Source organism: Odontesthes bonariensis, chromosome 15 (assembly GCF_027942865.1).
Source record: "Odontesthes bonariensis isolate fOdoBon6 chromosome 15, fOdoBon6.hap1, whole genome shotgun sequence".
NCBI classification, from domain to species: Eukaryota; Metazoa; Chordata; class Actinopteri; order Atheriniformes; family Atherinopsidae; genus Odontesthes; species Odontesthes bonariensis.
Genome location: NC_134520.1, coordinates 27,360,688 through 27,385,172, shown reverse-complemented (window position 1 = coordinate 27,385,172; position 24,485 = coordinate 27,360,688). Strand labels below are relative to the sequence as shown.

General features: G+C 43.9%; 1 protein-coding gene across 2 annotated transcripts in view; it reads left to right on the top strand.

Annotated features, from left to right (window-relative positions):
• The window catches only part of LOC142400692 (leptin receptor-like), a 71,779-nt gene that overhangs the window by 29,320 nt on the left and 17,974 nt on the right, over positions 1 to 24,485 (top strand). For both annotated transcript variants that reach the window (XM_075485797.1, XM_075485796.1), the window contains exons 3-6: positions 5,729 to 5,781; positions 6,953 to 7,165; positions 9,231 to 9,357; positions 10,329 to 10,513. In XM_075485797.1, coding sequence (XP_075341912.1) covers positions 5,729 to 5,781; positions 6,953 to 7,165; positions 9,231 to 9,357; positions 10,329 to 10,513 — 578 coding nt within the window. The remainder of the gene's footprint in view (positions 1 to 5,728; positions 5,782 to 6,952; positions 7,166 to 9,230; positions 9,358 to 10,328; positions 10,514 to 24,485) is intronic.

The following is a 24,485-nucleotide window of genomic DNA, read 5'->3' as shown; positions in this document are numbered from 1 at the left end:
TGTATATTTGAAAGATAGCTGCATTAAGGAGTACATAACACCTAGTAGTGTTTACTCAGTCCTCTTGAGGATTCAAGTCTTTGGGGTTCAAGCTCAGGTACATTGGCAGATTTTTCTTGAGGAAGATTAGTGTTTCGACATGATCTCCTGACAGCCTATTCCTCTTCTCATCAAGTATGTTAGAAGCTGTGCTGAAAAGCCTTTCACTATCTACGCTGGTGGAGGGAGCGGAGAGAAACTTTGCAGCTGTAGTAGCCAGGGAGGGGAGCCGTTCTTTATACTTTCCCCAGTACTCGAATGGTCTCTCTGTGCGGTGGATTGTTTTCTCAGCCAGATATGTCTCTATCTGTACCTGTGTAACTGTGCTGCTGGCCCCACCTTGTTCAGCATCATGCTCTTGCAGGAATTCCTAATACAGCCCCTTAAAGCAGCTACTTGTGTTGGGCTCTGCCGTCATCCGTGGGGTCTTACTGGCTGGGTCTGCTGCCTCAGTGGTGGTTGTCTGCAGTGATGACTCCTCATTTTTCTCCACCTCTTGGGTCAGTGCACTTCTTCCAAGCTTGCTGCTCTCTGCACTTGTGAAGTATCTGCAGTAACAAAGTAAAAAGAATAGCATAATATAGCTGTTAGCTCATATATGCTGTTATTTAGTCCTGCATTTAATTACACACTAACACAAGATGTTTAAACTTTACACTACACAGCTCACAATTAAACATACCTGTCTTTGTAACGTGGGTCTAATATGGTTGCAACAGAGTACAAGGGCTCCTCCTCAACGGTCTGGAAACTTGAGTCCATAGCTGCTAGAAGTGTCGCCTTCATTGTTATTATCCTGCTGTCCTCTGTGGTATCATCGTCCATCGGCATTTATGACCCACCATCACGATGGATGGTAACCATCGTGATGCCACGCCCACTTTTATTTTTTTATTTATTTTTATCAAACCGAAACACAATGGCTATGGCATTTACCTTTTTTTTTTTTTTTTTTTTACTGCAAAAGCTTTAAAATAATTTGTCATGTACTTCACTATAAAACAACAATAAAACAAACTCGCTAAACTGTAATAACTTAAAAGGTTAAGAGGGCCGACACGGGTGCAGCCTATTCCAACATATTTACACGTCAATGTTTCTGGCCAAAAAAAACAACATATTGACCTTGTCTAGCTTTAATAAGCTGTGGACTGGCGTGACCACACTGCCCGCGGTGCTGAAAACTCTTTCCGAAGGCGTGCTGGTAGCGCATATGCAGAGATACTTCCTAGCGATTTTTGCCATCAAAGGAAACCTGCTCTGGTTACTTTCTCTGGTTACTTCCCATTGTTTGGGAAAGTTTCCAAATGCCTAAATGCACTGAGTTGCGGCCATGCGATCAGCTGTTTGTGTTAACGAGCGGAGCAGCTGAACAGCCGGATAGTGACATTCTGGGACGGGCCATTCAAACGCAATGGAAGGATGTTTTTTTCCCCCTTACAGCTAAAGCCTGGGAAGTCTGTGTAGAATCATCACCATGTAGCTTATATACTACCGTTTTATTATTATTATTTTATCATAATTTTATTATTATTATTAGATCATGAGGTTCGAGGTATTGAAACTGCCCGGTTTAACTCCACCTCTCGAAACTTTCAGGTCGCAAATCTTGCATGTAGCCAATGTACTCGCCGGCGTTTCTATAATGAAATACTTCCACACCGCCGAAATTTTCTTCTCCTGGTTTGTTTTTCTGCTGCCTTGGTTAAGAGCGGCTATTGGCCTGCTCTCATTGGTCTGGAGCAGGCCAATAGCGATAGCTGCACAGTGATCACAACACAGTGTAGCGAGTGTCGGGAGAGAGAGGGCTACGTTCAAGTGTCATACAAGTATTGGTAAATGGTGTCGGTGCCCTATTTGTTGGTACTCGCCAATATCGATACCACCATTTTAGTGCCGATCAGGGCCCCGCCCGATACTGGTATCGGTATCGGTGCAACACTATTTCATACCACAGGCAACTCAATGTGCTTTACATAAAGACAAGGCATTTAAAAGAACAGCATAAAGCAGCATAAAAATAAGCAATTTAAAGAAAAAAAATAGAATAAAAATTAAAAGCAATCAAAGAAGAGGGCAAAAAGAAAAATATAAACTCAACCATAAGCACACCGAAAGAGAAATGTTTTTAACCTGGATTTAAAAGTGCTTACAGTTGGGGCTGATTTCAGTTCTGCTGGTAGTTTGTTCCAGTTGTGTGCAGCATAACAGCTAAAAGCTGCTTCACCGTGTCTAGTTTGAACTCTGGGCTCCACTATCTGACCTGAGTCAGCAGATCTCAGAGCTCTACTGGGTTTATACTCAGCTAGCATGTCATTCATGTATTCTGGACCTAAACCATTCCGTGATTTGTAGACGAGTAGCAGAACTTTAAAATCTATTCTGTATCTGACCGGGAGCCAATCTAAAGACTTGAGAACTGGGGTGATGTGATGTGATCTCTTTGTTCTGGTTAAAACTCGGGCTGCAGCGTTCTGAATGAGCTGCAGCTGTTTGAGACTCTTTTGGGGGAGTCCAGTCAGAAGACCGTTACAGTAGTCAAGTCTGTTGGAGATGAAAGCATGAATCAGCTTCTCCTGATCTGTTTGGGACATGAAACCCTTAATTCTGGATATGTTCTTAAGTTGATAAAAGGCTGATTTGGTGACTGATTTGATATGATAGTTGAAGGTCAGGTCTGAGTCTATCAGCACGCCAAGGTTCCGGACTTGGTCTTTAGTTTCTAGAGACAGTGACTCAAGATGTTTACTGACAGCAAACCTCTTCTCTTTTTTGCAAAACACAATGACCTCAGTTTTTTCTTGATTTAACTGAAGGAAATTTTGGTTCATCCACTTTTTGACTTGCTCTAAGCAGTCGCACAATGACTCTATAGGACTGCAGTCATCTGGAGACAGTGCAAGATATATCTGTGTGTCATCTGCATAGCTGTGGTAGTTGACTTTAGAGTTCTTCAGAATTTGACCCAGAGGCAGCATGTATGGAGTGAACAGAAGGGGTCCAAGAATGGAACCCTGAGGAACTCCACATGTCATAGCCACTCGATCAGATTGATTACTTCCAATAGTCACCAGTGTTTCCCACACATAGACTAATTCGTGGCGGTGCGCCACAGATTAAACATCGGCCGCCACATATTGCGTTTCGTTATTATTATTTTTTTTTTAACGCTATTTAAAAAATACTCGTATTTGTTAAGCTGCATTTCCTTTCCCTGCTCTACCTCCGTCTCTCTGTCCCTCGCGTCTCTCTCGCATAGCCTACTCACACACACAGCCCCTCCCCTCCGTGCTTCCCTGGAAGCGTGGAAGCTTACTAGCTTAGATTAGCTCTATAGCTCTGGCTCAACCGAAAGAAGACTGCTGGTGAAATTCACGAAAGGTTGGTATCACGTGCACCTTTATAAAATCGCACATTAAAAAGTCCTATAAAAATATTTTATATTTTTAATACAATGTTGTCCCGTCCCGACCCGACCCATTGCAAACAAGCGATTACGCCTTCTTTATAAAGTTAACTAGTCGCAAGTTTGCCGTAAAAAAAAAAAAAAAATGTAGTTGGGTTTGTCGAGGTCAAAACACTATCAGCTGTGAATCAAATAAAGTAGGTTTTTTAAACTCTTACACTGAATGTTTGCTGCTTCAATCCAGATGAGTATTGAAAAATATTTTCCGCGATTGAAAAAGAGACGTGTTGAGGATGAGGAGCAGCCTGAACCGGAGGTATCAGTCTGAAACAGCTGAACAGTCCCACCAGTGTAATTAGCTATGTTATTAATTTGTTTACAATGAAGATGTGAAAATCTGCAGATAAGCCGCACCTGTGTCACCCACCGTGACACAGGTGTCACACATCTTACGTCCCCCATAATTTTCCTTGATGGAGAAATTATCCAGGTTCTTAACTCCCAATGTGACATATATGTCACATTACAGATCTCTGACAGTGGGGGGTGGTATTTTGGAAAAAAATTCTGAAATGGGTTCTATGTGGTCTATTTAGTCTGTTATAACCCCCTTAATTTTAATTTAAGTAGAAATGGGTCTGGGTTCTTATGGGTTAATACAATAAAGTTCTGTGTGACCAATTATTAACGAAGGAATTATTTTGAAGAATTTTTTATACCCCCCCCCCGGCCCACCACCACACATTGCCTTCACATCTGTGGGAAACACTGGTCACAAAATAACTCCGCTCCTCCAAGTAGGACCTGAACCATTCTAGGACTGTCCCGCTGAGTCCTGCCCAGGTTTCCAACCTATTCAGCAGAATACCGTGATCCACAGTGTCAAATGCAGCACTAAGATCCAACAGGACCAGAACTGACACCTTGCCTGAGTCAGTGTTCAACCTTATGTCATTTAACACTTTAATAAGAGCTGTTTCTGTACTGTAGTGTGGTTGGAAGCCTGACTGAAATTTGTCCAGGAGTCCACAGGAGTTCAAGAAGTTACTGAGTTGATTAAAAAACACTTTCTCAACAGTCTTGGCTATAAAAGGAAGATTTGAGATGGGTCTGTAGTTGGTTAAAATGGAAGCATCCAATGTTGTCTTTTTTTAGGAGTGGCTTGATGGCAGCTACTTTTAAGGGTTTAGGAAACGTGCCTGATGTGAGCAGTTTATTATTTGCTGCAAATCTGTTTGGACAGAGCTTACAATAGTTTTAAAGAAGTCAGATGGCATTTTGTCAAGACAGGATGTCGATGGTTTAAGATGCTGAACGGTTTCTTCTATGGTTTTTTGGTCAACTGTATTGAATTCTGACATCATAGTTGATTGATTCCTAGGTGGTTTTAAGGATTGCGTTATTTTATTATTTTGCTGATTAATGTTAATATTTAGCCTTATAGATTAGATTTTTTCATTGAAAAAACAAGCAAATTCATTGCATTTTTCTGTGGAACAAAGTTCTGAAACTATCTGTTTTGGGGGGTTGTAACTTATCAACCATAGCAAACAGAGCACGAGTGTTGTTGATGTTCTTATTAATCATTTCACATAAGTTTTGCTGTCTAGCCCGGAGTAACCCGTGGTTAAAATTACAAAGACTTTGTTTGTAGAGGTCATGGTGAATTTGAAGTTTAGTTTTTCTCCATTTACGCTCTGCTTTCCTGCATTCTGTTTTCAAGGCCTTTACCATCATAGTGTTCCTCCATGGTGTTCGCTTTCTGCTCAAGATCATCTTATTTTTAACAGGTGCAACAGTATCCATGACATTTGAGATTTTCAAGTTAAAGTTATCTAAGAGTTCATCAACTGTCTCTGCAGTTGATGACATAGCTATAACTTCCATAAACTTAGCACTAGTTCCTAGTTAGACAAGTTCCTACTAGTACTGGATTACACACAGACGCACACATACCGGCATCTGTAACTGTTTTCCCACAAATGACTGTTTCCAGGTAATCATTTCAGATTCTTTGGTAATAGTTAATTGTTTCGTGCCACATTGCACAGATTTTTACACACTGATCACTGAGAGTTTTCAGAGATGTTAGGTATGCAGCTCAACCAATCAGATGCTCCAAATGATTAGGGACCTTATTGAAGATGTTTGATACTTTTTCAGTATATTTGCTGCAACGTTTAACAATTAGTTTCTTTCACCACTTGAGTCTGTTTTCTGTATTGCTGATAATTTGCTCTTTTTATTGCTGCTTATTATCTCTGTCTGTATGATTCTTTACAGGGTTCGGTCTGTCATGTTGACAGCTCTGATCAATGTTTTCCTGGTGCCGTATGGTAAGTTTCCAACACAATACAACAGTTGTCTCCTCGTCTTGTAGGTTATCTTCTTCTAGCTTTTTTTTTTAAAAATTTAGGATAACCATTGCAAACATGGGGAAGAGATGAGGCCAAAACACTGACAAAATGAGAGGAATTTTACAATGAAACAAAATCGTTATGAAAATGATTTCACTGATAATCTCTAAAAACATTCTATTGCGTTTCTTTTTACTTGACATACTGTATGTCTAAAACATGTTATTTGAGGTATTTTTACACATTAATTTTTTTACCTTAAACTGATGTGCTTGGACTTTGACACATCAGTGCTTCATTTGTAAAACTAATAGATTTAGTGATGTTTAAAAAGAGGAAAAACAATCAAACAACACATTGTAAGTCTGGATGTGAATCATTTTAATGAGGGACATTCGTATTGACTTAAAAAAATCATGGGGTGGTAGAGGTGATGATGCTGCAGCTCAGACTGGGAGCAGATTTTGTTCCTCAATTATAGATAAAACTACAACGTGCTAACGGAATGCACTGCTCGTCTGAATTGGTTTTCTTTCGTATCAGAATACTCTGACACACAAAAGTTTCAGCGATTCTCCTGCATTTAAGTCATTGATGAAAAACAAGACTCAAAACTTCTGACAGTTTGACATGAGGCTTTCTTTTTCACTGATTCAACATTCAGCAGAGATCTGTCTTGGGCTTCTCGGAGTTCTCAGTTATCTTTTGTTCCCCTTGAATGTTTGTTGATCACTGAAGATATACAGGACAATGGAAAGCCACCTCCACACTCTCGCTATCAAGTGCTCTTACATCTGTAATAAGATCATTTGACAGGAATGAGATGTGAATTTAGCATTCTTAGATTAATGTAAAATCCCTAAAATTGTACGGTTTCTTTTCTCATCATGAAAATTAATGCACCCTTCCAAACTATTAATTTTTGTTTATGAAATGCAGACTTTTTTAACCAGTGGATGTTGCCTCTATTTGAAATCCAAAAATATATGGAAGGCACCTCTGAAAGAGTTTAAGTTACAAGACTTTGAGTAACCGAAACACATAAACACACACAAAAAAAAAAAAAAGCTTTCTCTTAACCATGGCAGTTGTTTCGTCCTCCTGTCAGCATGTTGAACTTCAGCTAACCCCCCTGCCATTCTGTGGGCAGGTGCTCGGTGTTTGGAGCCTGAGTACGGAGCCTCTCTTTACTCAGGTGTAGCTGACCTCCCATGGCAGGATACGTTGTGCTGTGACTCACCTCCTGCCCACCTCAGTGTGGATGAAGGTGGTACGAATTCATCAGAGACTAACCTCCCACACCATCCCCGTTGCAATTTCAGGAGCCTGACAGCAGAATCACAGCCTCATAAGCCCTCTGGCGGTAAGAGTTTATTGTATCTGTCTGTAACATTGTCACAGTTGGAAATACTTTTCTGTTTATGCAACTGAGAATAAGTAATTGGCTTGTCAAGTTTTGCTGCAAAACATTCAGTATGCTACATTGACATCACCTGTCCCTTATAACAATGCCCCCATAGTTCAGGCTGACAGGTTCATTACACTTGAATGACTTTTAAGGATTCCTTGCTCCCTCTATCAGTCCACACATCAGTTACCCTGGTTGCCCTCTTTGATTAATTGTTTGCTTGCGAGGAGGTAAAATACTGGGGTATTTTAGTTGCAACAGTAAACAGGAGTCAGTCCACTTCAGTCATTATTACGAAATACTCTCTTGATATTGCGTGTGTAGGTGAAAGGGAAGAACATGAGGTGATGTTAAGACATGATGGTGGTTGAAGGATTTTCTTGCATCAATGCTTGAGGCACTGAGTTTCCAGCATGTGCCTCTTGACTGCAAATATTTGCAAACACGGTGCTCATCTTTTGTTCTCCTATATGTTGAGTTCCTGTATAGTGAATGTTAATATACACTGGACCTTTTTTGTCTTGCCACATTTATAACTGATTCTTTTATATCATATACTGAAATATTTTATTGATTTTTTTTTTTTTTTTTTTTTTTTTTTTTAAGAGTTGGAGTTTAATTCTTTTTTACCTTTGTGGCTAAATTACCAAGCTGCAGGAGACCTGGCACCAGATTTCTGCTAGTAGACATGACTTTTTCCCAGATAAATACCGTATTTCCTCGAATAGTAGCCGGGGTTACTATTTTTTATTTATTTATTTTTTTACCAGGCTATTAATAGTGGTAGGCTACTATTTGAGGGAGGCTTCTATTTTTCTTTTTTTCTTTTTTAATTCTAAAACAAAAAAAACAAAGCTCCATTTTATACCGTACATTTATTAAATTCATAAATTAATTTACATGTCCCTTTTTTTTGGGACACTTTTAACACTTTTAACACCCACGGTGTCCACTGTGGTTTGACCGGGCATGTCAAACCAGCAAGCGGTCTCGTCCATGGTGATGACATCCGAGTCCTTCAACTTTTTTTCGGCGATTTTGTGATTCACGTAGGTGATGAAGTTAACGATTTTAGAAATTGAATGTCTCGCATCACTCTGGGCCAGCGTTGTACGCTTCCTGAGGGAGAAGTTGTTTCTCCTCAGGAAACGCTCAAGCCATCCCCGGCTGGCATTGAAGTTTTCATCACGGCAGTCTGACATCTCGTGGAAAAGTTCGGCTGCTTTAACCTGAATCATTCGTCGACTCACTCTCAGATATCTCTTCCTTCTTTCCTGTATCCAGCAAGTGAGAGTAGCCTCCATCTCCTCACTGACAGGGCGCCTCCCCGCCCGTTCACGTCTGTCGTAAAACGCACCGGCTACTTAAAGCTGCGGTCGGCAACTTTTTTTTAGTCATATTAGCTTGAACTGTCATGGGATTCTGGAAGTAGAATATTAAATAGGCTGTTTAGGAAAAATAACGAAATCTGTAGCTCCCTCTGAAGCCTGTAATCATGCTTGCAAAAACCGAGCGCTCCCGGCTGTTTTTAACCAATCAAGTTAGGGTGGAGGAATCCTACCTGTCAATCACAGCTTGTGCACACGCTGCTGAGCGTGAGTCTGCCCCAGCTTGTGTGCGCTCACACTGGTGTGAACTCAAGTGCACAACCTCGTCCACAGAGGGGGAGGGGTTTGGGGGCGATTCGGAGCTTGTTAGAGGTTGGGGGAGGGACCTGAAAGTTGTGTCAGTTCGAATTTTCCGACTTTAGACTCGCAATTTTGAAAACCTGCCGACTGCAGCTTTAAAGGGGCCGGCTACTAAACGGGGCCGGTGTCTATTTCTCAGATTTTTCACAACACCCGGTTACAAAACGAGGCCGGCTACTATTAGGAGCCTGGCTATAACTCGAGGAAATACGGTATTCATAGCTTCATAGCAGAGGCTTCTTAGTTTTCAGAATTCTAAGCCTGACTGTTTTCTCAGAAGGCTTTATTTGGAAGTCACAGTCAACTAACATGCAAATGTAATGTTTTGTTAGGCACCTGTTTGGACATACTGTGCAAAATCAGTGAAAGCTGGTTTTATTTAACCTGTGATCTTCAGTCTAACGGCCAGCCATCTGGATCCCTGAATGCTAGTCGCATCGTGGTCAGATTACAAAGGCTGTAAGTACAATGTTATTTCCTTTTAATTGTTTCTCTGGTGTTCCGCTTTTCCATGGAGAGTGAATGAGGCCTTTGTGTGTTCCCATATCTTTCCTGCCTGCTCACTGTGAGCTCAAACTTCTGTTTACTTCTGATCAGCAGAGAGGAAGATGTGTGGAGTGAGATCAGCTCGTGGCAGTTCACCACTGATCTAACATGCACTTAACAGAGATAAGATATTATGTAAAGTTCCAAACGTTTTTCTGAAATGCTTGTTGTGAAAAAAGAAATAAACTAAAATTTAAAAAAAAAAACAATCACTTTATCAGCGATTCTGAAGCTGTAAATCACTCACCAGACACACCATACATGATGAAGTGGGAGGTGGAGGATTCAAATGCAGGACGAGCAGGGTAGGATGGTGGTAAACCATTGATGGTTGAATAACTTAACAAAACTGCAGGGACAGAATAAGCAGGGAAATGATCAAAGAAAGAAAAACTAAACTAAAGAGGTTACAAAGACAGTACAGATAGTACTGAGTGGCAGACTGAAGAGGCAGAAGACATCAGAGAACTGGCAAGGAGCAAAGGAAAACCAGGAGGATTTACACTGCGGGAGTTAAAGAGTAACAGGACATGATAAAAAGCTAACGGAATCCAGGTGTACAGGGGCATCAGAAAGCAGCACCAACTAAGAACATTGAGCAAATGTAGAAAATGAAACAAGAATACAGGTCATGGAAGATCAAACGTGAACAAAATCAACCAACACACAAAACTTGAAGTCATAAATCCAAAATAAGATCACTACAACCAAAAACAGAAGATTAACCCACAACCCCCCAAGCACTTCTGTGCGTTTTTTTTTATCTTCATCCTTTTGGTATCTTTGGCACCCTAATAAGTAGTATTGATCACATGTTCTATGTTTTAAATTCAGAATCATCCAGTATAAATTAGCAGCTGAAGCAATTTTTCATCCATTTCTAGGTCTGAGAAAAACAACACGAAGGTGAATGATTCAGCACCTGTTGATCCTGTTGTTTGTGAAGCAGAGGATGCTGTCATGTGCTCACTTGCTCTTGACCCTGCAACAAGCTTTGTCACCATAGTAACTGCCAGTGTCTCCAATGCCGTGGCTCCACCAGTTCTCCTCAGAATTCCTGACCGACCTGGTAAGAAAGAAAGGGCTTTGTTTGTTCTATGTTGAGATTTTAAAGTTAAAAGATTAATAACTTGTGGAAACACTCAAACACAACTAGTACGTTTTATTCACACGATCGAATTCACACGATGGAGAAGAGCGAATAGAAGGAGGAATCTACTGTGAAGGAGGAAGAGATAATAGACTCTTGATGCACAAAAGGTTTTTTATATTGTGATTTCATATATTGTGATTTCATATATTGTAATTAATAATAATTAATAATGTAATAGTTATTTAGTTCCAAGTAATACTGTGCAAGTCTTGTTTGTATTTAACAGGAAAACAAAATATTGGCTGAAAAAAGGAAAGAAATTGATTTTGTAACATTTAAAAATGTTTTGAACAAAAATGTAATCTTCATCTGAGAGTTATGAATAATTTGAAATATAATTATGTTGTTACCTCAACACAGGTAGAACTGAACATATTATTAGGTTATTCACATAGTTAGGGTGTAATCTTTCTGTCATGGTGGGTTTAAGGGATCTAACCCACATGCAGAACACGACTCAGGGGAACAAAGAATCAGTTAAATGTCTTTATTGGATGATCGGGAAAGGAGAAGTGGAAAAACACGAACTGGATCAGCCGACGGGATCGTCTCACTGTGGGCAGAGGGAGAGTTAGTGGAGGTGGTCGAGGGAGCGGAATAAAGCAACGGAGGGGTCCTTACTTGGGCGTCAAATGGTTGGGTAAGTTCTGTGGCGTCCCGAGGGGAATCCGTACGAGGAGGACAGGAGGAACGAGTGCACAGGGCTGGCGTCTGACTGGTGGTACCAGCAGCGTCGTGAGGGAACACGAGGAGATCCAGAGAGACGACGGGGAGACACCCACAGAGCTCCCGGGGCAGACGGCACACGCAGGAGGCACAAGGAGGGTCATGGGAAGTTAACACTCAGGCGGGGAGGAGACGTCTGCCAGTTGTTTAAGAAGGCCAGCAATCATCCTCTTCATCAGCCGCAGGTGAGAAGGATTAGTGACTCAGCATTCCTCAGGAGTGCTGTCACAGGCGGCATCTTGTGGATGCTGCTGGAAGCAGCAGGCATCACCCAACATAAAAATAAAACTTAAAGACGGACAAAAACCACACAAGACGGACAGAAAACACAGACCCTGACAGTACCCCCCCCTCAACGGACGCCACTTGGCGGCCGACCAGAGGACGAGGCCTGGGAGTCCTCAAAAGCTCGGATCATGGCAGGGTCCAAAATGAACGAGCCAGGAACCCAGGAGCGCTCTTCCGGGCCGTAACCCTCCCAGTCGATGAGATACTGGAAGCCACGACCTCGTCGACGGGAAGCCACGATCCGGCGGACTGAGAACGCCGGATGGCCGTCAATGTCCCGGGCGGGTGGAGGGGGTTCGGCCGGAGGGTACAGTTCACTGGACAACATGGGCTTGATCTGAGACACATGGAATGTTGAGTGGATGCGCATAGCCGGGGAAAGACGGAGGCGCACCGCTGAGGGGCTGATAACCGCAATCACCTCAAACGGGCCAACAAACTTGGGAGATAGCTTCTTAGTCATCCCCTTGAGTGGAATATCACGGGTGGATAACCATACCTTCTGGCCGACGGAGTACGTAGGGGCAGGGGTCCTCTTTCGGTCCGCCAACCGTTTATTCTGCTCAGCGGTGTTATTGAGGGCAGCGATAGCATCCGTCCAAATCCTCTTGCTGCGGCGGATGTGATGTTGCACAGAGGTGACGGAGATATCCTGCTCATCAGAAGGCAGGAGAGGCGGTTGGTAGCCTAAGGAGATCTCAAAGGGGGAAAAACCAGTGGCAGCAGAAACATGGCTATTGTGCGCATACTCAACCCACGGTAAGTACTGGGCCCAATCCTCAGGGCTGGAGGATGTGAGGCAACGAAGGGCGGCCTCCAGCTCCTGATTCATCCTCTCGGTCTGCCCATTCGTCTGGGGATGATATCCGGAGGACAGTGAGACCTTGGCACCCAGAGCTGAGCAAAACTGACGCCAAACCTGGGAGATAAACTGGGGACCACGGTCAGAGAGAATCTCCTGGGGAATACCGTGCAACTTGAATACATGTTTGATCAACAACAGGGCAGTTTGGTTAGCTGTGGGAAGTTTGCGAAGTGGAATGAGATGGCAAGCCTTGGAGAAACGGTCAATGATGGTGAAGATGGTTGTCATACCTTTAGAGGTGGGCAAACCTGTCACAAAATCCACAGCGATGTGGGACCATGGTCGCTTAGGGATTGGCAGAGGCTGAAGGAGACCCGCTGGAGGATGACTGGAGGACTTATTCCTAGAGCATGACTGACAGGCTGAGACAAAGTCCTTTACATCCTTATGTACAGATGCCCACCAGAATCTCCGATTTATCAGCCCAATTGTGCGGCTTCTGCCAGGGTGAGCGGAAAACTTGGATGCATGGATCCACTGCAGGAACCGTGACCGAACGGATGTCGGCACGTACAATTTACCTGGTGGGCATGACTCTGGGGGCGGATCGTTACGATGGGCCTGACGGATGATGTCCTCAATCTCCCAAGTTACTACTCCCACCGAGCAACTAGGTGGGAGTATAGGCGCCGGGGTCTCTTCTGTGTCATCAGGGGAATAGAGCCTGGACAGGGCGTCAGGTTTGACGTTCTTGGAACCTGGACGGTAGGAGATGGACAGGTTAAACCGAGAGAAAAACAAGGACCACCGGGACTGGCGAGGATTAGATCTTTTTGCAGACTGGATGTATGACAGGTTCTTGTGATCCGTCCAAACCACTATAGGATGTTCCGCTCCCTCCAACCAGTGTCTCCACTCCTCCAAAGCCAACTTAATTGCCAGCAATTCTCTATCTCCCACATCATAATTACGTTCGGCTGGCGTGAGTCTGCGGGAAAAAAAAGCACATGGATGGAGCTTAAGATCCTTGTCAGACTTTTGGGAGAGGACTGCTCCAACTCCCGTGTCGGAAGCATCCACCTCCAACACAAACTGTTTACAGGGGTCTGGTTGGATGAGGATAGGTGCCTGGGAAAACAGAGACTTCAATCTAACAAACGCTGCATCGGCTACGGCAGTCCAGGAAAACACCGTCTTGGTCGAGGTGAGAGCTGTGAGAGGGGAGGCAGTCTGACTGTAATTTCGGATAAATCTGCGGTAGAAATTGGCAAAACCCAGGAAACGTTGGAGCTGTTTACGAGTTTCAGGTTTGGGCCAATCCAACACCGCCTTGATCTTATCCTCCGACGCTTTGACCTGTCCACTCTCCAGGACGTAACCCAGAAACGTGACGGTTTTGCGGTGAAACTCGCACTTCTCAGCTTTGACATACAGCTTATTCTCCAATAGTCGCTGGAGGACTAGACGGACGTGTCCCTTGTGCTCTGCCAGGGACTTGGAATAAATCAGGATATCATCTAAATAGACAAACACGAAGACATTGATGAAATCTCTGAGGACGTCGTTGATCAGGGCTTGGAAAAAGGCTGGGGCGTTACATAAACCAAAGGGCATGACTAAATATTCATAATGACCCATGGGGGTCTTGAAGGCGGTTTTCCACTCGTCACCTTCTCTAATGCGGAGGAGGTGATAAGCGTTACGGAGGTCCAATTTAGTAAAAACTGTGGCCTCCTGTACGGGTTCAAAGGCAGATGACAACAGGGGCAACGGGTACTTGTTCTTAACAGTTATCTGATTAAGGCCTCTATAATCAATACAGGGCCGAAGGGAGCCATCCTTCTTCCCAACAAAGAAAAAGCCAGCCCCTAAGGGGGAGGATGAGGTGCGGATCATACCTGCCGCCAGCGAGTGGTTTATATAATCCTCCATAGTTTGCCGCTCAGTTCTGGAGATGTTATATAGGCGGCTGTTCGGCAAGGGAGCGCCGGGAAGCAGGTCGATAGCACAGTCGTATGGTCTGTGGGGAGGTAACGACAAGGCCTTGTCTTTATTAAACACAACGGACAGATCATGGTACTCACTGGGGACGTCAGACAGGTCAGGTAGCGGTTTGTCTGAGACCTTGGAGGTGGAACCTCTGGCTGGCACAGCGGAATGGAGACAGGTTGAGTGACACAGGGGGGACCATGATTCGATGGTGGCATCCTTCCAATTAATGTATGGATTGTGTTTGACCAACCAGTCAAAGCCCAGAACGATGGGGGAGCTGGCTGCGGGGAAAACAGAAAAAACCAGGTCTTCTGAATGGTTACCTGATATTAGGAGACGGAGGGGCTTGGTGCGATGGGTGATCCTGGGCAGCGCTTCTCCATCCAGAGCGGAGACTCGAAGGGGAACAGAGAGACACTCGGTAATAAGAGACAACTGGGTGACTACTTCAGAACTTATAAGACTCTGTTCACATCCAGAATCAATAAGCGCAGAAAAGGGAAATGGTTCGTTTTCTTTGAACAGCGTGACTGGAAACAGGAGACGGGACCTGGGGGTGGTTTGTGGCTCCGGCAGTTCCCCCCTCATTATTGCCGGGCCTGCCTGTTTAAACGTAGAGGGCAGGTGGCGATGACATGGTTAGGCTCTCCACAGTACAGGCAGAGCCTAGAGCGCATCCTCCTCTGTCTCTCCTCAGGTGTTAGGCGAGTATGCCCAAGCTGCATTGGTTCTGGTTCACCAGCTGTGGGGAGACTAAAAGAGTTAGGCACAGGGACTGGGCGGCTTACTGGGGGAAATCGAGGTGTCTCTGTCCGGCGAGCTTTCTGCTTTGCTCTAGAGCGTAATCGGTTATCTAACCGGATGGCTAAACTGATCAACTCATCCAGGGTTGCGGGGTCATCCAAGGTGGTTAATAGGTCCTTTAACTGTTCGTCCAGAGCATGAAAAAATGCACTCTTTAACGCAGCTGAGTTCCAACCTGAGGAAGCCGCTTTAATGCGGAACTCTATAGCGAAGTCTGAAACACTCCTCTTTCCTTGCTTTAAGTCATAAAGGTCTCTGGAGCTGGAGGTATTGTCAGTCTCTTGACAGAAAACTGATCTAAATTCCTTCAGAAATTCTGAAAATGTACAGCCATACGCGAGGGGGTTGGGAAATCGGGCTTCAGCCCACTCCAGGGCTCCTCCCGTCAACAAAGATATAACATAAGCCACTTTTGACTCATCTGTGGGAAAACTATGTGCTGAGTGGTTGAATAGAATTGAACATTGAAGAATAAATCCTTTTACCTGGTTATTGTCTCCCGAAAACTTTTCTGGTGTGGATGGACTGACCCTGGAAAACGTGGAACTCGATGACTGAACCGGGGTTGCAGGCGGAGGCGGAACTGGAGCCTGCGGGGTTGAGCCCTTCAGGAAGCTAAGTATCTCAGCTAGCTGCTGAGACATATCGGCCTGCGCGGCTGCCAGCTTTCTCAAAGCCTCGTCATGGGACTGGATCTGAGAGCGTTGTTCTGATACAGCTCGCCTGATCGCGTCTGCTGGGTTATCTGCTTGGCCTGAGTGTTCTGTCATGGTGGGTTTAAGGGATCTAACCCACATGCAGAACACGACTCAGGGGAACAAAGAATCAGTTAAATGTCTTTATTGGATGATCGGGAAAGGAGAAGTGGAAAAACACGAACTGGATCAGCCGACGGGATCGTCTCACTGTGGGCAGAGGGAGAGTTAGTGGAGGTGGTCGAGGGAGCGGAATAAAGCAACGGAGGGGTCCTTACTTGGGCGTCAAATGGTTGGGTAAGTTCTGTGGCGTCCCGAGGGGAATCCGTACGAGGAGGACAGGAGGAACGAGTGCACAGGGCTGGCGTCTGACTGGTGGTACCAGCAGCGTCGTGAGGGAACACGAGGAGATCCAGAGAGACGACGGGGAGACACCCACAGAGCTCCCGGGGCAGACGGCACACGCAGGAGGCACAAGGAGGGTCATGGGAAGTTAACACTCAGGCGGGGAGGAGACGTCTGCCAGTTGTTTAAGAAGGCCAGCAATCATCCTCTTCATCAGCCGCAGGTGAGAAGGATTAGTGACTCAGCATTCCTCAGGAGTGCTGTCACAGGCGGCATCTTGTGGATGCTGCTGGAAGCAGCAGGCATCACCCAACATAAAAATAAAACTTAAAGACGGACAAAAACCACACAAGACGGACAGAAAACACAGACCCTGACACTTTCTAAAACAAACAGACAAAAAAAAAAGAGTACAGAAATCACTGGATTGGAATGATCATTTTGCTAGAAGATTTCTACAGTTTATCTTATCACTGCATATTCCTCCAAACACTTTGATTTGATTTTATATGTTTACAAATGAATACATATCTTGTACCTATGTGTCTATGAGATACATAGGTTGGTTCCAAGATGGCGGCATGCACGAGTGTATTTTGGTGTCTATGTTCGTTTTTTTGTCACATAAAACATTCTGCCTAAAACCTGTTATCCTCCCAGTCTGCAAAAAGTCTATCATTCATGGTTTAAATAACTGCAGACTAGTTGCTCTGACACCTCAAAAGCTGCCTCTCTCCCATCTTTGACAGCCATTAATTTACTTACAAGGAGAACAGGTGATCAACTCCGGCCCGATGAAGTTGCTGGAAGTCAATGTTCATCCACTTCTAGAGGGTAAAGCAATTGTACAGGTCTTCTAATCACAATTCCCGAAGGTATCCGAATAGCACATGATCTTATTTTTCTGTCTCTTCCCCTGAATGTCTCCTCAATCCGTCCCATTTTCCACATGTGCTTGGGTTGAATAGAATCATGGATTAGTACAACATCTCCACTTTTGAATTGTATGGATGGATTTACTACAGTACTTACATGGTGTGCAGAACGAAGTTCCATCAAATACTCCTTTTTCCATCGATTCCAGAATTGAATGCTCAATCTCTGTCGGTACCGAAGTCTTTTGTTGACACTGCACGAAAAGAGGGATTTGTGTCACTGTGGACGGCAGTGAACTTCCGCGAATTTGCCTAATTTTCGGACGCACCTGGGCGCTTGCAGGCAGACAAACTTTAAGTTTGTTGAGCGAGAAAATCGTCGGAAACGAACCCGACTCGCGGCGGGCTCTCACAGCGGGGTGCTAATGGCCCAGCGATTAGCACCCCGCTGTGAGAGTGCCTGGACCTCTCACTGGCCTCGCTGGTATTGGACAAAAAAGGCACGTGATTACATAAAAAAGCTCTTGTAAAGCTGACCGCCCATTGGCCAATAAGGTTAATATATGCATACTTTATATGGGCATATCATTCAGCAATTATGATTAATAATTGTGATTATGATTACTAATATTCCTGGGATGTTTGTGTACTTCATATATTCACGTCATTCTTATAAGCTGCACTATGACTAGGCTAATGCAGGCATGAATGATGTGAATCTATTGAGAATGAAAAAGGAACCTTTTTTTTTTAAAGCGCTTTTATTGCCACACCACACAATGTACATAGCTTACATTGTAATAAGAACCATATTGATAATAAAGAATTGAAAACTATACACACACACTGCTGTAGCCTACAATATACACAATAAGCCTAAACGCCGCCGTTTGGAATCCGCATTCCTCGCATTACTCCGGACCCTGCAGGGTCTGCGGGAGTTGTCAGACGTCCTCATCCTGGATCAGAAGCTGGCTTCTGGGAGCTGTTGGAATAACCAATAAATAATCAAAACATAGTCTATCCATGCACAGCATATTGACAACTTGTCTATAAAGTAACAAAAGTCATATTGACAGCGTATATGTTCTTACTCTCTTTCACTCTTCTGTGGTGAGACTGGGAGTATTTCGGGTTGGCTTCAAGACGCGCCTGTAGCACAGCACACAGGTCCGTCACGCAGCTATAAACAAACAAACAAGAGGAATGAATAAAATGACCAGTGCTTAAAAGTATCAGTGCCAGAGCCGTGGTAAAAGTCAGCGCCGCTCACCCTCGATAGTGTCCCCGTCTGCCTCTCTGAAGTTCGGACTGTTTGCCACCGCCTCCTTCAAGCGACTCGTTACATCCATATTGTGAGGTGACAGTAGCCTGTAAAAACAATAGTCCTATGGTTAATAAAAAAAACTGCATTAACGTAACGTAACATCGGGTCCAACTCAACTAGATATTGGGAGAACATTCACTTATTCTTACCCTTGACCTGGATTATAATGCCACGGTGAGTTATGCAGGCGGCGAACTGCTTCCTATAAATTGAAAACACGAAATTCATTTTTTTAAATAAAGCAACTCACACTGGTTTTCACGTGATGGACACAATTAAGTTGAGTTTAGCCTAAAGCCACAGTCAATAACCTACTCTTACCGCGATTTTCGGATTCTGTATCCGCCTTCTCTTGGGGGTGCGCTCTTCAACTTCTCTAGAATGTAACTTCAGTCCGTTCTCGACGGCCATCTTGCCTCCAACCTAGCGAATCTCTGGTCGATTCCCTCCAGAACCCTCTCCACGACCGTATCCACAGTGCTGGCCACCATACGAGACATTCCGGTCATAGCATTCAACAGGACTTTCATTTAATCTGCCTGTAAGCAAGTGAGTAAGTAAGTTTAATATACAGCACATTTAAAATCAGCGAGAACTGTCCCAAGTGCTGTACAGTGTCAACAAGACTAAAATTAAACTATCAAATGGTCATGTGCAAGTAGAAAAAAACACACAAACCTGTAGACCCGCAGAGAGTTGCTGGGGAGTTGAAAGCAAGTCGTCTTTCAGCCATTGTATTCCGCAAACCAGGGCCGTTTTCACAGCACGGGACCTCAGCGATTTCTATCTGCCTTTCTGCCGCCAGATCTGCTCCTTAAACTTTTTGTTTACACTGCACGACACAATGTTTCTCATACGTGATTGAACGAGAGCTTATGCGAGCCGTTAAGCTCCACCAATCATATGCGTATACGTCATTACACGGAATACTCGCGAGACAACCTCCCGTCCTTTTGCTATTTAATGTTGTCTGACCACAGCTGGCAATTTGCACTGTGTTGACACAAAAATGGACTCTGCAAGGACAAAGAAAAGACCTCGGCGATATTGTGACCATTGTGACTGAGAATTAAGCCATACACAATAAAACACTGAGCGCACTACTGCACATTATGTATACAGGCCAGATTTCTATATTTTTATTTCTATTTTATTTAAGAAACCTTTTAGAATATTGCTGTTGCATGCTTATTTTATCTTTATCTTATCTTTATTATTATACATTTGGACATCCAGTGCGGGCAACAAAGAAAATAATTTCATTGTTCAGGGAAACACGTTTCTAACTGCACACATGACAATAAACCTTTGAATCCTTGAATCCTTGAATTTTGCCCACAAAAAGCGGTTACAAAAGAGGTGTTTGGGAGAAAAAAAAACAGATATGCATCACCTGTCACCAGCAGACAGCGTGCACCTCTTCTTTTTCAAGACAACACAGCAACAAACTTGGCTGGAGTTGGAGGTGATAGTGATGAACGTGTAGAAACAGGCCTGCCCACCCCCCACCCCCCACCTCACCCCACCCCACTTGAAAATGACTGTGGCAGCTCCTGACCTGATCACTGGCATTTACATATTAAAGGCTCTCCTAAGTAGGGGAGGGGAGGGGGGCATGGGGGAGCAGTTGCCAGGTCAATTTGCGACAATTTGGGCCAAGTTTTCACTTTTACCACCGCAAATGCAGGGGCTCAACGTATGCGGACATGTAAGGGGCCACATACATCCACAAATCCCTCTTTTCATGCAGTGTGAGTTGCGTTGCTGTCGTGTTTCTTAAACTGGAATCGCTTAGTGGATAGGAAGGAATGGTAGTAAGCCTCTGTCCAGTTAGAAAATGAGCAGGTGTGAGGGGCGAAGGTTCACTGATATCTGTGTGCAGGTAAGAGAGAGGGCGAGAGTTAATCACAGCCTCAACTTCACATATCAGTGTTTGGAGTTCCTCGAATTGAAGATAAGACCTCCCCAAGACTTTTCGTAGACAAGTTTTAACGGATCTCACTAAACGCTCCCACATGCCACCCCACCAAGCGGCTCACTCGATGATGTATTTCCATGTGATTCTCTTGTCAGTAAACAATTCCTGTAATTTTTTGTCTTTCATCATTGTCCACATTAGTTTCAAGTCCTTTTCAGCCCTTTTAAAGGTTTTGGCATTGTCAGAATAAATTACACTACAAATGCAGTGTCTGGCAATAAACCTCTTAAAGGCAAGCATGAATGTATCAGTAGTCAAATCGGAAACAAGTTCTAAATGTACAGCTCGAGTTACAGCGCATGTGAATAAAGCAATATATGCCTTTTTGTTATCTGGTTTCACATAAACTGGACCAGCAAAGTCCACTCCAGTAATTTCAAATGCTGGGGCCTCATTGATGCGTTCCTTTGGTAACGGTGCACTGACCTGTTCTCCTGGTTTTACGCGTGCGCGTCTGCAAATCAAACAGCTGGTGACGCAGCTCTTGATCATCTGTCGGGATTTCAGTATCCAATACGTTTCTCTCAGTTGGTTCAGTGTTGCTTGTAAACCTGAATGCATCACGTCTTCATGTGCCTTAATGATCAACAGTTCTGAAAACTTGTTGTTACTTGGCAGTATGTATGGATGTTTCTGATTGAAAGACCAGGTTGTTTCCTGTAATCTTCCTCCCACACGCAGAATCCCACATTCATCCAGAAATGGTTTCAACGAGGTGATTTTTGAATATCTGTCCATTTCCGTATTTTTCAACAGGGTGGCGATTTCCTGTGTGAAGTTGTCACTTTGAGTTTGTTTGATCCAGTACTGTTCTGCTTGTTGAATCTCCTCCGTGCGTAATGGTCCATTTCGTTTGTTTTGTGCCCGTGCGTTATGTACAAAGCGTTGTATCCATGCAGTGATTCTCAAAACTCTATTAAGTCTGCTATACTTATTTAAACCGAACAGCGGTGTCACTTTACAGTCTGGGTCAATCTTTTTGTCAGTTTTTATGTTATGCACGACATACTCCATCACTTCATTTTCATTTGTCACCTGTGATTCGGATTCCTGTTCATGTGTGCAGTCTTTCAGCCACTCCGGCCCGTGCCACCAGAGCGCATCCTCTTGGAGCGCTTGGGCGCTCATTCCACGCGTTCCGTGGTCAGCTGGATTCTCCTTTCCGACGCAGTGTTTCCAGTTTTCCGGTGTTGTCAGACTTTGAATTTCACTCACTCGATTCTCCACAAATGGTTTCCACTGTTTGGAGCTACTCCGTATCCAATGGTATGTTATCATCGAGTCTGTCCAGTAATGAATTTCATTGTCACTCACGTTCAGGTTGTTTGATATGAACTTTCCAAGTCTAGCTCCAATGAGTGCTGCCATCAACTCCAGCCTGGGAATTGTCATTTTCTTTAGTGGAGCAACTTTTGTTTTGGAAGCGATTAAGCTGGTTGTGCACTCTCCGTGTTGTTTTACGCACCGCAAGTAAGCTGGAGCACAGTAGGCCTTTTCACTTGCATCTGTGAATACATGAACTTCACACTGAACTGATTTGTTTTCACGCATTTCATCGTCTTTGTCATCACCGTCATAACGACGTGGTACAGTTATTCTTTTCAAATGAGGAATTTCTGCGCACCATTGATTTGCGTGATATCGAAGGGAAGCTCTTCATCCCATTATATTCCTCTCTCCCACATTTCCTGAAAAAGGCATTTCACTCGAATGGTAAACGGTGACAAAAATCCAACAGGATCAAAGATGCGTGCAGCTGCCTGTAGCACCCCTCGCTTCGTGTCTTTTTTGTTCTGCAAGAATTCAATCAGTTCGTTAGTTTCAAACCTGAATTCGTCGGTATCTCTGTTCCATGTTAGTCCAAGTACTTTGAGTGGGTTTGGGCCTTTGATTTCGACCATATCCTCGTCATTTCGTTGTTTCCATTCGTTTTTTAATTCAGATGAATTTGTATTCCATTTACATAATTTCATATTTGCGCTTGACATTATTTCTTTGGCTGTCTGAGACAATTTGAGTGCCTTTTCCACATTATCCACTCCAGTAATTAGGTCATCTACATACATGCATTGATCCAGCATTTTGACTTCCTCAGGGTATTTCTTTTCGTATTTCTTGATGATGATGTCTAATAGTTGCGGCTAACAGAAAGGGGCTTGATGATGCACTAAATGGCACGCGTTTCATTCTCATTGTCGCCAACTTGGGCTCTGTACAGGGAGTAGGTTTCTCTCTGAACCAAAGGAATCTGAGCACATCGCGGTCTCTCTCATTCAGGCGAATTTGTAGGAAGGCTTTCGTTATATCAGCCATCATGGCAACTCTGCGCTTCCTGAATTTAATCAGGACACTGAGTAAATCAGGGTTCAGATTTGGTCCCGTAAGGAGACATTCATTAAGCGAGAGACTGTCTTTCTCATGAGATGACGCGTCAAACACAATGCGCAACTTTGTCGTGGTCCTGTTTTCTTTAATTACTGGATGATGTGGCAAATAGTAAACTGGATTTTCTGTTTCTATATTTGGCACCTCTTCCACTATTCCCTCAGCCGAATATTCTTGAATTACTTCATCATATTGCTCGTACAAGTCATCATTGTTATGGAAACGTTTTATAAGGCCTTTCAAACGATTTCTAGCAATGCAATAATTATTTGCTAAATTAATGTTTTCATTACGCCAAGGTAAACTGACTTCATATCTACCTTCTTGTTGTTTCACAGACTGTTCGAACTTCCACAGTGCGTCGGTCTCTGGGTTCTGTTTGATTTCCGTAATTCCCAACGATTCTGTTTCCCAGAAACTGCGTAGTTGGTCACTCAGCGCTTGTCCCTCATCAACGCTGAGATGTAGTGTGTTCACGTCCACTGTTTCAGTTGTCACACTCATTGCAGGAATTGAGACAGTTCCTTGTATTAGCCATCCGAATTTGCTTTCTACTGCCACTAGTCCGTTTTCCAGTCTCTTTGTATGTCCTGTCACAATGTCCCAATAGTAGTCTCCTCCGATCAGAAGTCCAAGGCTTTCCTGTTCCATACCTCTCACAGGATGGTCCGCAACTTGTAATCCATCGGCTTCGAGAGAGCGCCTAATTTCCTCGCTGGCCCTTCTGATAGGAGATGAACATACGCTTGGGGTTTCTAATAATTCCACTTCCACAGACATGTTGGTTTTAAGATTTCTCAGACTGGCTTTTACCTTTCTGGCTGTTATTCTTTTGGCATTTGTGGAACCAAATACGTGTAATTTGATTACTTCTGTTCCCACTACTCGCAGATTCAATGCTTTGGAGATGTCTTCTCGTTTGAAGCTACGCTGACTACCTCCATCTAACAAACATTTGGTAATTTGGCTTTGTCGTAGCGCATCTACCCAAATTGTTGCCGTTTGTAACAGTATCGCTTTTCCTTCACCTGGCGCAACTGAGCACTGCGCTTGAGCGGTGTCTGCATTTGTCGTGTCTCGTTTCGGGTTTGACTGTTGGGCATTACAAACTGTTTTATGATGTCGTCTGCCACACTGTGCACATTCAGTTCCCTGCGCTCTGCAGTTACGCGCAATGTGTCTGGGCCCAAGACATACAAAACACCTGCCTAATCGTTTCAATTTGTCTCTTCTGACATCCACTGTGGATTCATTACAGTCAGAACATCTGTGGTCAGGCTTGCCACAAAACAAACAGTCACTATCATTGAGACTAGTGTGGAATGCTGCGGCTGACGAGGCCATATTTCCCAAGTTGGGCTTCTTTGTTCTCCGCTCTGACGTACTGCCTGCATTCCTCCAATCATTCTGAGACACGTCCTGCATCTGAGTGAAATTCACTGTTCTTTCTCTACTCTCTACTTTCAATTTCAGAAATTCCATCAGTTCTTTTGCTTTTAGAACATTGTCCGCTTCAGATCTGGTAAATTCCAGCGCAATTTCTTCTGGGATTATTTTTAACAAGATTGGACATAGTAAACTGCCATAAGTGTCGGATGCCACGCCAAGTGCGTCAAGGCTTCGCACCTGTATCTCACAGTCATCATATAGTTTGCGCAAAGCGATTAC